Here is a 12,457-nt window from a genome sequence, read left to right on the forward strand (position 1 = left end):
AAAAAAAACAGGAATTTTCATCTCCCCAGCAACTGCACGTGCTTTATCCCTTTATAATATTTTCCTTTTAGGTGTATAGGGCCCCCAAATTATTGTTTCTCTTATCTGCTGTAATGGTGGCTCACACATATGGAATGCAACTATAGTCCTAAATTTAAATACAGTACTGGATAAATACTGAAGATCACTTTAAAGATGCAGTATCCCTTTAAAAAATGCCTTTTCGCTTTCAAATTTCTAAAATGTAGAGTAAGTACATTTCTTTCAGGTGAAAAAAAAAAAAAAAAGAAAAAGTAGTGCTTAAGAATGATTTTAAGTGACAAAATTCAGATGTTATTTTGAGTAACTCACATAAAAGGAAAAATAACAGATAATCTAGTATTCAATCAATACACAATTAGAATATTTCCTTATTAATTCATCAAAAAAAATGCATTGATTTTAGACCACAGGACGGCTAAAATATCCAGAACCTATTACATACGTCTGACCCTATATACATTTGGGGCTGACGAACCAAGTGGACAGATTAGAGAGACAAATACAAAGAATATTTGAGAAAACAGGAAAAGAGGCTTCTAATCCCCAGTAGAAAAGTTACTTTCTCAAGACTCTACTGAAGGCAACGTGATTCCAGTGCTGGTCTCACTAACCCATCACTAATACGAGTCTTTCTCAAGGAATCAAGGAGAAGAGATGATAAGTAAGATTTCAGTTCCATAATCTCCAGCAGGCACGTGAGGAAACTCTTCTAATGATCTAAATTCCTCATTTTTTGCTAAGTGAGGTGACTATATTCTAGGTCTAGACAGTACAAGTTTAAAAAAAAACAATTCAATTAGCAGAAAAACTGCAAAGTAACTGAGAGGCTACCATGACCAATGTGCACACCCTGCCCACATGATGGGCAGTTGGCATGCAGTGTGCAGTTCTGCATAGTACTCCATTTCTCGTAGAGTTAATTTTCCACTGATCTTTAACCGGTAGCTTCTATCAACAATCAAAAAAGTGGGGGAAAATGTGCTGCACTTTGTGCAAATAAATAGGAGCTAGGAATGCCATGCAATAATGCCTTTTTTTTTTTTTTTTTTTTTTTTAAATCTTTTTATAACAGCATGAATGCTCATAGAAGCTTTGGTGGCAAAGCTCTCAGTTTTTTTTAAACTAGTCCTACAGGTTTCCTCTTCTTTCCTGCAAATGGCACTTAGGCCAGAATAACTGAATTCTGAAAGCACCAAGAGGGGGAAAAAAAACAACAAAAATAAACAGCCAAACAACTAATTGCAAACTGTTAATGGCCTATACTGTTCCATCCCTCCATTCCTCTGCCCTATTCTCCCGCGTTGACAAGGGATACTGCATCTTTGACCCAGTCTCTACCGTACAACCAGGCAAGCTACACACAGTTTGGAAGGCCCTATGCAGTCATCATGACAGAAGGCGCCACAGCCTTTGCACACGATCATGGCTTTCAGCCTGCAAGAGCATTTCAGTTCCAGTTCATCGGCATTGCTACTGTCAGAAAATTTCTGAACTGGCATCTGCACGTTCTGGTTAGACAGGCCCGTGGCAGCATTCGAGCCACTTCCTAACATCCCAATCGATTTCTCAATTGCAGATGCTGCCCTTTTGAAGCTTGTGCTACCGAAGTGTATTGTTGGATAACTTCCACAGAGCTGCTGCTGCTGCTGCTGCTGCTGCTGCTGCTGCTGCTGCTGCTGCTGCTGCTGCTGCTGTGGCTGCGGGTGCTGCGTCTGTATTTTTGGAGCAGCAAGTTGGGTAAAAGGCTTCTGTGGCTCAGTGAGTAAATAGGAAGAGAAATCCGCATTCTTTAATGCAAATGCTTTTAACTGTTCTTTCACTTCGTTCTGATCATAGGAAGCTTGTTTCATGCCCAGTTCACAGCTGCTGCTTAAACCTTCCTCAAAAGAAACAGGTTCAGATTTTATATTGCTACAGATGCTTGCTGGCTGAGGCCAACTAAGTCTTTTTGTGGTTTCCATAGTAACTGTCGGTTGTTTTTGATCAGAGGGGACATCTACATTTGGGTGAGAAGGGGGAAGTGGGGGCAGGGGTGGGGGTGGAGGGGGAGGATGCACTAAGGTTTTACTCTGGAGCGTCTGAGAGGCACTGGCAATGTCATCACCTTCCTTAATCTGAATACTAGGGGAAAAGACACTTCCTAGCCTCAGCTGGTGAGCTGCTGTAGAAATATTCCCATCTCCCAAGCTCTTCTGTTCCAGGTGTCTGCTAAAAGCAAACGCATTGCAGCCAGGTGGGCCTTTTGATGTAGCTTGCAACAAAGATGCCGTGGGAATCGGGCCTCTCGCAGCCATGGACATTTGGTAAAAATGCTGTCTATGTGAGGTACTAGCTTCTGCATGAAAGCTGCCGTTTTTATCAATGTGAAATAAGCTCTGCTGGAAACTGCACGAAGGCAATGGCCTCTTCTGCTGCTTGATCTCTGGGCTGTGAGCGATGCGGCTCTGAACTGCGTGTTTGTTCAGCCACTCTTGTTTAAATGGCTGCCCATGCCCTAGCTGGTTCATGCTGGAACTAATTACACAAGGAGTTGCTTTAACATCGCTGTCCATTGACACTTTCCCAGGCTCGCATTTAATTTGAGCATGTTCCCCTATAGTCCTGGCCATCCTCTTTTTTGGATGGTTTTCACGCTTTCTGATTTGTAGCGGGGCTATGCTGCCTGCTGTAAATCCTTTACCATCTGGGTTAGGAGAACTGGAAGGATGCTCACCAATATTTCTCTCGGACACCGCTGTTTTACATACTGAGGTAGTTTGCAAAGGCAAGGGAAGCCTGCTAATTTCTAGTTTGGCTCCTGATCTGGGCTGCGGCAGCACTTTCTCTAAAGGCAGATTGCCTTGCAGTAATTGTGTCACTAAAGGATTGTTGGCCTCCACTGATGAGAGGCGACAGCTTGAGCCCCCAGCACTTGTAACTCTTTTGAGGGTTTCTGTTGTCAGGGACAGGGAGTCATCCATGGAATCCGCAATGGGTGCCTTGGCGGCCTGTGCTGGCTGAGCACTTGGGGCTATTTCTGTGGGTTGGGCGGCCATTTCAGGGCCTGTGAAATCCTCTGTGTCCATCCTGAAGCACTTGTCAGACTCATTAGTTTCAGATTTAACAGGAACAGCAAGGCTTGTCAAAAGATTCCTGGACTGCAGCTCTGACATTTGCGTGTAACCGGAAGGTTCGGTTTTGACACTTTTTAAGCAGTTTTGTTCTGCATATTCCTTATGCTTACTGGCATTAAGATGGCTGACCACCGGCTGGTCTGTGCTCATTGCCTCTTCATCATGCCAACAAATTCTATTGTTAGTGCTATACTGACTGACACAGGCAGCATCTGCTTCATTTTTAAATGCTGAAGGACCTCTTAACTGCTCAGAAAAACCTTGGCTGGGAGTAACCACCTCAATTAATTTATCCTGGGGAGCAAGTGGCACTTCTCGAAGACTTGAGCAACCTGCCTGCAAGTTCTTGCTGTCTTGCTTTGCTGTAATGTTGATAAAGCTGGAACTGTGCTCAAGGCTTTCATTAGAGACTACTTCAGGCCTGCTTATTACAGACACCTGAGAACAGGCTATACTTTGTAAGGCAGCTTCTGTCCGCACAGGTCTGCTCTGCAGGTCAGTGCTGTTCTCTGCATTTTCAACTGAAGAAGAAAGCGCCAGACTGGAATTCAAATTTGTAGTGTGGTCAACAATGACTTTGCAAGGTATAGATCTGTTCATGGCAGTTTGTGTATAGCTCACTGGCTGAGATTTACCCGAGAGATCCATTCGGTTTCGTGCTCCAGAACTTTTGTCTAAGAGATCAGCATTTAATTTAGTAGCATTATCGTAGGAGCTTATTGTCACCATGTTACCAGTAAACACTGAAATGGGTGGCCTTGAGATAGAATCTGCTACTGCAACAGCCTCACCGCAACTTAAAGCTGACCTGACGGTAGTGTGGATGGAAACAGCGCTTTGCTCGTTACACCCTGTTATGGCTATCTTATCAGAAGAAAATCTGGTGGTAGTCCCCACTGGGGGAATCAACACAGAACTACCAGAGAGATGATTTGGCAAGTTATTTGCAATGGATGAAGCTGGCACAGCGGCATAATGACCGGAGACTGCATTATTTGCATTGCTACTTGGTATTGGCAACCTTTTGTCATCGACGGCATTTGATAAAACTGTACTGTCTATGGAGACCGGTACATTACTGTTATCAATACATTTTGGTCCAACGGCTATGCATGGAGTATCAGCCCCTTGGATGGATTTCAGCATTTTTATACTACAAGCTGAAACTGCTGTGTTCACACTGTCAACAGACATTAAAACAGAGGATTTATCAACAGAACTTGCAAAAGAAAGTTCTTTAATTGCTCCAGACATAGCAGTGCTGCAAACAGACACAGAGACTGAACTTTTATTATAAAGCACTGGCACACTGTTCACACTGTTACTTTCAGTAGAGGTAGATGAAATAATTTTCTCACACAATTGTGGCATAGGTATATTCTCATCGGAACTGTGCACCGGTATCTCAATAGCAGTTTCTGGTAATGTAGCTGTGTTAAGTGTCTGCTGTAATAAAGTGGTAGTCTCACGGTGATGAGCAGATTTGTTGCTAGGGGACCTGCAGTTAGGATTAACTATAATGACACCGGTAGAACCTTCAATCTTTGTATCAGTAGACGCTGATACTTCTAGAGATGAGGTACTTTCCTTTGAGTTGAACTGTGACTTTGATTCTTTATTAGTCTGGAGTAAATGAGCTCTGGCTTGATGCTTTGCAAATAGCTTGGCCTTTGTTTGTTCCTTGATGTGTGCCAGCGTTCTTGTCTTCCCACCTTCGCATGGAGTCCCCATTGCTCCAGAGACAATGCTTGCAGCTGCGGCCACAGCTGCTGCAGCTGCTGCTTCTCTTTGGGCTCGTGCTTGCTGAGCTCTTGCTTTGATATCTGCAAGAGTTCTAGCCCCAGTGTTCCTTCCACTGCTGACCGATGTACTTGGGGAAACTCGAGGTTCTGGTTTTGAAACAGGTTGGCTCTTGATGATAAAAGGTGGTCCAATTTTTGAAAGTTGAATCTAAAGGAAGAAAAGAAAAGCAATAAATTGAATCAGATCAACAACTTTAGTTAGCGTCACTTGTTGTCTCTTACAAGGGTCAGAACAAGGTGATGAAGGGAATTACTGTTCAGTGCCACTGGACAGAAAAATGTTAGAAAGTAATGATGTTAGCACTGCATTATTTTCTCATTGTCCAGCAGCACAAACTGACACCTGTTTTAGCCTACTCATGCTGCTTTCTTGACAGGAAGAAAGACTAAACTGGAGGACTACATGATGCTTATCTGACACAGTTTATCAGTTCTGTTCTATCTGCGTCTAACTGAGAAGATGAACAGGCCTAGTGCAATAATACTGGGAAAGTACTAAGCATTTGCTACAAATACATGAAAAAATAACAACAGTGCAGTGCTTTTGCTCCTTAGCCTCCAGTGACTAAGCCATTAGGAACAGCCAGTATTCCCCGTACATACCAGGCAACAAATCTTGCCTCTAGACAGGATGTAGAAGTAGCACCAGTACAACCACTGAGCTTGTTTTTCACATTATATCACAGAGCACTTTAGAGTACTATAAAAGAAGTGAATCACCAAGGATACATCTTTCTCATCCTCAACTAGAATTTTAAGAAACTCACTTTAGTGCATCCCTGGAATACCTCCTACACTACTGCATTTCAAAAACGAAAATCTCAAACCTTCAAAGCGCAAACAAGACATTAAATACCAAAACCGTTAAGCGAAGTAATAATCTCTAGAATCACTATGATTATTTGTATGTTTTCTAATTAGGCACACCCGCTTTCAGGGTTAGAGATTAGAAGTCCTGGAATCACTTTGTAACTTGTATGCTCTTTTAGAATGCCCAAAGCCTGGCAAAAGAACATTTCATTTTTTTAAAAAGGACATAGATTTACTGACTGTCCACAGTAATAGGATTTAGTGTTTAGTGCTATCACTTCTTTCCTGAAAGGAGCTGGAAAAAAAACCTACATAGTATTATTTCTAACAAAAGTAGTCATAAGGTATGACAGCAAGTGAAAGTCTTATCAGATTTAGGAGAAAGGAGGTTCTTTCCTCTCTTTCAATAACAAGCAAAGTGGTTTGTTGGTGAGATAACTCAAAAGCAAATAGTTTTTCCACAAAAAAAAACCATCTTGAAATGATCGTTCAAAGTTATTTTTGGAAATGCCTGCCAAGTTTTAATATCCTCATTCACTGCTTGGAGCCATCAGGTCTTGTTTGATATGACTGTGCAAGACTGACGGTCTTCAGACAGCTCAGCTGATGGACTCACACAGAGGGCTGGAATATTTCACTCTTCCTAGCAGTTAATGCCACTAAACACTCATCGGAAGGTGAATTCTGATTTTGTTTACCCCTCTTTGGCATATTACATAAGAAATAAGATTATTATTTGTAACTAACACCTTTCATCATCAAGTTTGTTCCTCTGTTGTTGAACAGATCAATTAAAATTTATATTAACCTTTTTTAAAGAGTGCTGCAAGCTTACAATAACTTCAAAACATTTTGCTTTCTTTCTCAGTGTCTTTTTGTCCCCCCATTTCCCACTTTGAATCACCAGAACTGCTAAAGCTCTAAGCGCTTGATTATTTTTACTATTATAGCCATGACTTTTTTTCTTCCCTAGTGATCTACATTCCTTTGGCTATAAAGAATTAATAGAATTTATTAGGCTAGATAAAGACTTTCCAAATACGAAAGAATATCAGTAAAACTCAGAACAGGCTAACTTCCAATTGCATCACTGCTCATAAAAATAAATTAGTTGAAATAAGCTGCCGCACTAGTGATTAAAACAGTTAGCCTATTTGCCCTCCTGGCCATATTAACCATTTTCAGTGATTGCAGCAGTTAAAAATAAATGCAGAAAAGGGCATTTCTGAATAATCGGGAACTAGTACTGCAAAGTCAGTGGCTTAAGTTCAGCAAATTGGATCTGAAATTTGGGTGATGCCATCATGTAGAAAACTAAAAAGGTCAAAACACTGGGACTATATATAACTAAATCAAGAAATCCCTTTGTTAGAAAAAAATGCTTCTCAAGTGGAATAGACGTTCTTACATAGTAGAAGGACACCTTTAAAAGAGCTTAGAGTACCCTTTTTATCTTTTGCTTTGCCTTCAACAGATATTTATACATACATCAATTTATACATACATCAAAGACACTTCTTCCTGATGGCAAGCTCTGTGGTTTTCACTACAAAATTAGAAATCTTATACTTCAGCCTACCCCAAGCCCTGGACTTGCAATGGGATCTCCAACTACTCTGACTTTAGGTTCTCTTGATAGATTAAGGCACAGATTGTTTTTCTCAGTAATAGCTATGGTTTATTATTCACGTTTCCTGGAGAACTCATCTGTGGGAGAACAAATGGACAATATAGTTGGCAATTAGAAAGAAAGACAAGCAGCACTGAATAAATGACATGGAAGCTCTTTAATCAGATTAAGCCAAAGATTCTGGAAATTTAGTGTCACACAGAGGTGCTCTGTAGCAAAGACCCTGTCTGAACAACTACAGGTATATTTACATCAGATATAATTTGGCATGGTAAGGATAGTAAAGCAAAGAGGTTGGCACTTAGGTCACTTAGGTCTTTCCACCTGTACAAAAATTCACTATGCTTTGGGTCTGCAGGCAGTCAGCAGAAGGGAAACAGTAAACCTCCAGTTTCTTAGTCAGCATGGTTTTCATTACTTTACCTTAAGGGGTGGAACTCGGGGTTCTTCTCTGAGTGGCTGATCTTTATCAGATGGACTTGTTGATGAAGCACTACGATTAGGCTGATCATCATCTATCCTAGCTCTCTTCTCTTTGCAGATTCCAAAACTGTGCTGTTCTGCTGTTTTCCTCTTTGGGATCTCTGGGTCTCTGCTTTCATTCCTCACTTCAGGTGATTTTGTGGTTTCTAATGATTTGGAGGAATGTGAACTCTCTAGGCGGCTTTGGGTACCGCCTGTTAGCTTATGAGACTTACTTCTGCACACTTCGGAGAATGAAGATTTATCTAGAGATGAGGTATATAGCTTTTCATGTTGCTTTGATGGAAACAGTTCAATATTTTTGCCTGTTGATCCTTCTGGTAAAACAGCTACCTCTGAAGGCAAGAGAGTCCCCTTCTTGTCACCTCGTTGCTGAATACTGTGATTTTTAATTTTGATCACCTCTGGAGGGGAGGAGTGTTCTGGGATGGAAGCAATGTAGGATTTCTCAATTTCAGAATGTGACTTACATGGCTGATGACAAAGGTTTTTGTTTTGGGGCTCTTCCAGTGCTGAAGTATCAGGTATAATTGTTAGTGGACCCACTTTCAAATTTTCAGGTGCACTCTGAAGTTGCTTTGGTTGAACAACAAGATTCTCTTCTTGAACCACCTTAGGAATGGTACAGCTTTCTTCTTTTAAGGTAGGGAGTGACTCTTCTGACAGACATGGTGATTTCCTTTGTTGCAAAATAAGTCTTTCGTTGCTTGGGGAATTTGAAATGGGAGATGTTTCTGATGGAAGAGGCAAACTATTTGCCACAGATGTTTCAGAAGTCAGAAGGACAGAAGATACTGAAGATGTTTCTGATGTTATAGGTAAATCAGACATTGGAGATGTTTCTGATGTTAAAGGTAAATTAGAAACTGGCGACGCCTCTAATGTTAAAGGTAAATTTGACATCAGAGATGCTTCCGAGGTTACAGGTGAGGTGGACATTGGAGAGATTTCTGACATTAAAGGTGTATGCAAGTTCTCATCAGTGGCCTTTTGCTGAATATCACCATCAGTGTTTTCAGTACTGGACACTTCAGATGAACAAGCTGTTTCAAGAGATGCTGGGGTACAGGGTTCCTCTGAAGTTGACTGAGTATCTCCTCCAGGAGATGTAATACAAACACATGGTCCTTCTGGACTTCCAGAGGAAAAGGAAGTCTCAGAAATAAAAGCATTCTCAGATGACTGTTCCTCAGGGTCACTTTGAAGCTCCATATCCACTGCAATGCCCCCACCAGTGAACAAAGAACCCTCCAGAGCAGCATTTTGCATTTCTGGAGCAATTAGCTCTTTTGCAGAATCAGAATCCTTCTCTACTGTATCACTGACAGAATTTGTGGATGAAGCTGATCGTGCTGGTGATACACAATCCTCCAGCTGATCTATCACAACAGACATCTCCTCCTGAGGGCATTCTGACTTCAACTCCACTTTCATTTCAATGTGAGATGCAGTATCAGTTACATCATTCATCATGACACAGGACTCAGCGTTGTCTGGAAGCTGCACTGCCTCTGTTTCTTCATTTGTTCCAGATGGACTTTCTGACTCCTCAGAAAACTCCTGTTCTGTTTTATAGTTCTCCTCTTGGCATTCACAAATACTAGTCTCAACCTCTTCAGCAATCTCCTCCTGAATTATTGATTCCTCAGGTATCAGTATATCCTCTGTCTCTGCCACTAGATTCTTGACAGGAACCTGCTCCATATCACAAAGAGATGGACCGTTATCTTTTTCTGGTAGTGCTGGAGTTTTAGTGTCTTTTTGTTCATGTTCCTCAAAGGTTGCTTGCTTAGAAGGACCAGGTGTGCCAGAAGATCCACACAAAGAATTGCTGTCATCTTCATTGTTGTTCTGCACTGTAGTGAGTTTCAAAGATTCCCCTCTTGACATTCCCAATCTGAAACAAACAAACAAATTTATTAAAAAAGGTTTTTTCATCAAAGATATGGTAAAGAAGTAGAATCTCCTTTCTCACTCATGTCTTCCATTTACAAAAAAAGGGCACACTACTCAGTTTAAAATAGTGGTTTGGCTAAGTGGTGGCTGACTAATTTGTACAGTTGTAGATATGGCTTTATATATTTTGGAAAATGAATTACCCAGCTTGCCTTAGTAGTGTTAAAAACTTAAATATTTTAAAAATAAATAATCTATTCCTTGTTATTTAACTATTTGGCACTTCAACAAAAAAAAAAAAAAAAAAAAAAAAAAAAAAAAAAAAAAAAGCCACAAAAAACCACGAGTTATATAGATTCACAACTACTCATATATATATATATATATATATATATATATATATATATATATATATTAATATCAGCCCAACACTGCAATTCTAACACTGCCAACAATGAAGAGGAAATGCATAACGGTGCCTTCATAAGTCAGTAACAGTTCTAAAGGAAATTCATTTTTTCCTCCTCTACCTGCATTTAGGGTCAACACAACCAGCACTATGGCTTAAATGCTGTGTGAAAATGAAAAAGCTGCATCTAAAACCAAGAGAACAAATGAGGCATTTCAGTTTTGCAATTCTACAATCATTTCACATTTATCATGAAAATCAAAATCATTCTGCTTCAGTCTCATTTTACTAGTCAAGCGATCAGCTGACAGCTTGTGTGTTTCTGCTCCATTCTTTCAGCAAACTAAATATTCATTTAGGATAAAAATTATTTCTAAATAAACATTTCTGTGTATATGCTCTTCAATTGATTTCACTGTAATTAACAATAACATTCCTAAGGAGATAAAAGATATTTATAATGAATGCATTCATTTTCAAGGATGAAATGCAAAAAACTGCATTCCTTTGTATACTTGTCTTCTGAAGATTCACTTACCTTTGTTCCTGAAACCACAGTTTTAATACATTTTTATTGCTTCAACAGAAAGAAAAATCAAAACAAAAGAAAAGAGTCAATGGCGAAAAAAAAGTGGTTATTTTTAAAAACGTTTGGTCTTTGACATCCTTATTTCCTGCTATGGACAGCAGAGCAGGTCTTCAAGCACCTTTAGTGAGATCTTCCAAATAAATTTTGCGCTTGAGTGATTCCACAACAGTAGAAAATACACAAAAGTTTCGTTGGAGGACTTAAAAAGTTGCCATGGTCTTAAGGATCTTAAAATCTAATCAAGGGGAGTTTGATCTCTGTTCTCAGTTTAATCACAAAACAAAGTAACTGAATAACAAGATGGCAGTAAGCGAGCGTGAAAGATATTCAGATATTACGGAAGAAGGAGAACATACCAGTGGGCAGCCAGTGGGAACAGAGATTACAAAGGCCCACGTATATGGAAGAACAGAAAAAGTATGTAAAAAGATGCAATCTGTGATTATGCTTTTAAAAAATACTGATCGGATGCATTATTCACGCTGACAGGTGTAAAGAAGAAAATCCACAGCCTGGAACTTGTACGTAAAAAAGCACTCCCAAGGTTGTTATTAATATTGCCTACTGCTAGTCAGTTAATAGGCACAAAGTCTCCCTGTGCCATCAATGTGCTGAGGGAGGATCCTCCAGAGAGTAATTCAGAACAGCTATTTTACATTCCCCATATTGAATGCATTTCTGAGATATGTCTCTCTTGTATATAGACTATAGGTTCTCTATACAGTTTAAGCTTAGATTTTAAGTTTAGGTGAGTAAAGTTTAGTTTACCTGGGTATACGTGAATAAATTCCTTTTCTTGTGCAAATAAGAAAAAGTTATCTCAGGAAAATAAAGAGGGGAAAATATAGTGCATTACAGAAAACGGAGCCACTGTTATATTTTCTCTGGCTAGCTTACATCATGGAAGATATTGCATGATATTTGTATTTATGGAATGAAAAAACAGCAAAGGAATGAAATACACAATAAAGGTCAATGCAACTGCCACATGGGCACTGCACAAATATACACACTCAAGTAATATATTAAAAAGGAGGAAGTGTAGAAAAATAAGAGTGTAGGATTAAGGTCAGCAGAACACATACTGAATCTCAATCAGTTTTTCAATTTTATGCAGAACTGCAAATATCACTATTTTGAAAAAGATATCGCCATGAAGGAAAAAATACTTTCAAAAGAAGAAGGCTCAAGGTCAGGATGTTTAAGGCAATCCCAGATTGCAAGATAAACAGCTGATCTGTCTTTCTCCTTAGAGAAACAGACATTGAAACTTTGCAAAAGAGCAGAGAAATACAAGAACAGCAGTAAACAGCCATCAGTGAAAAGTGCTGATAAGTACAGGATTCAATTGATAAAGGCAGACAGTTATCAAATGGTAAAAGACACAAACAGCTACTCAAGAATATACTAATGCTGATACTCTAGTGTTGCGATAAGTAGTACTAGAGAAAATTAAAGAAAATTAATGAAGGATTATATCAGCAATAAAATTCAGAAGAAGTCTGCCCAAAATGAAACCTTTAGTGAGCTGACAGTGCCAATCCCGACACGTATCGCACTCAAGACTGGGAAAGGAAATAATATATTGAGACAATATTGAGACACAACCCTTGTAGTCCTAGGGGCATAAGCCAGAAGAATACAAATTTCTGGCAACACATATCAGCTGATCCTAGATAAATG

At 39.7% G+C, this 12,457-nt stretch overlaps 1 protein-coding gene across 1 annotated transcript in view; it reads right to left on the reverse strand.

Annotated features, from left to right (window-relative positions):
* Positions 1–1,376: 1,376 nt before the first annotated feature.
* Positions 1,377–12,457, reverse strand: part of ASXL3 (ASXL transcriptional regulator 3) — a gene marked incomplete at both ends in the record, with an annotated part of 125,798 nt that continues 114,717 nt past the window's right edge. The window contains 2 exons of the mRNA XM_079533561.1: positions 1,377–5,105; positions 7,821–9,777. Coding sequence (XP_079389687.1) covers positions 1,377–5,105; positions 7,821–9,777 — 5,686 coding nt within the window. The remainder of the gene's footprint in view (positions 5,106–7,820; positions 9,778–12,457) is intronic.

This window comes from Tetrao urogallus (genome assembly GCF_951394365.1).
Source record: "Tetrao urogallus genome assembly, chromosome: 3".
NCBI classification, from domain to species: domain Eukaryota; kingdom Metazoa; phylum Chordata; class Aves; order Galliformes; family Phasianidae; genus Tetrao; species Tetrao urogallus.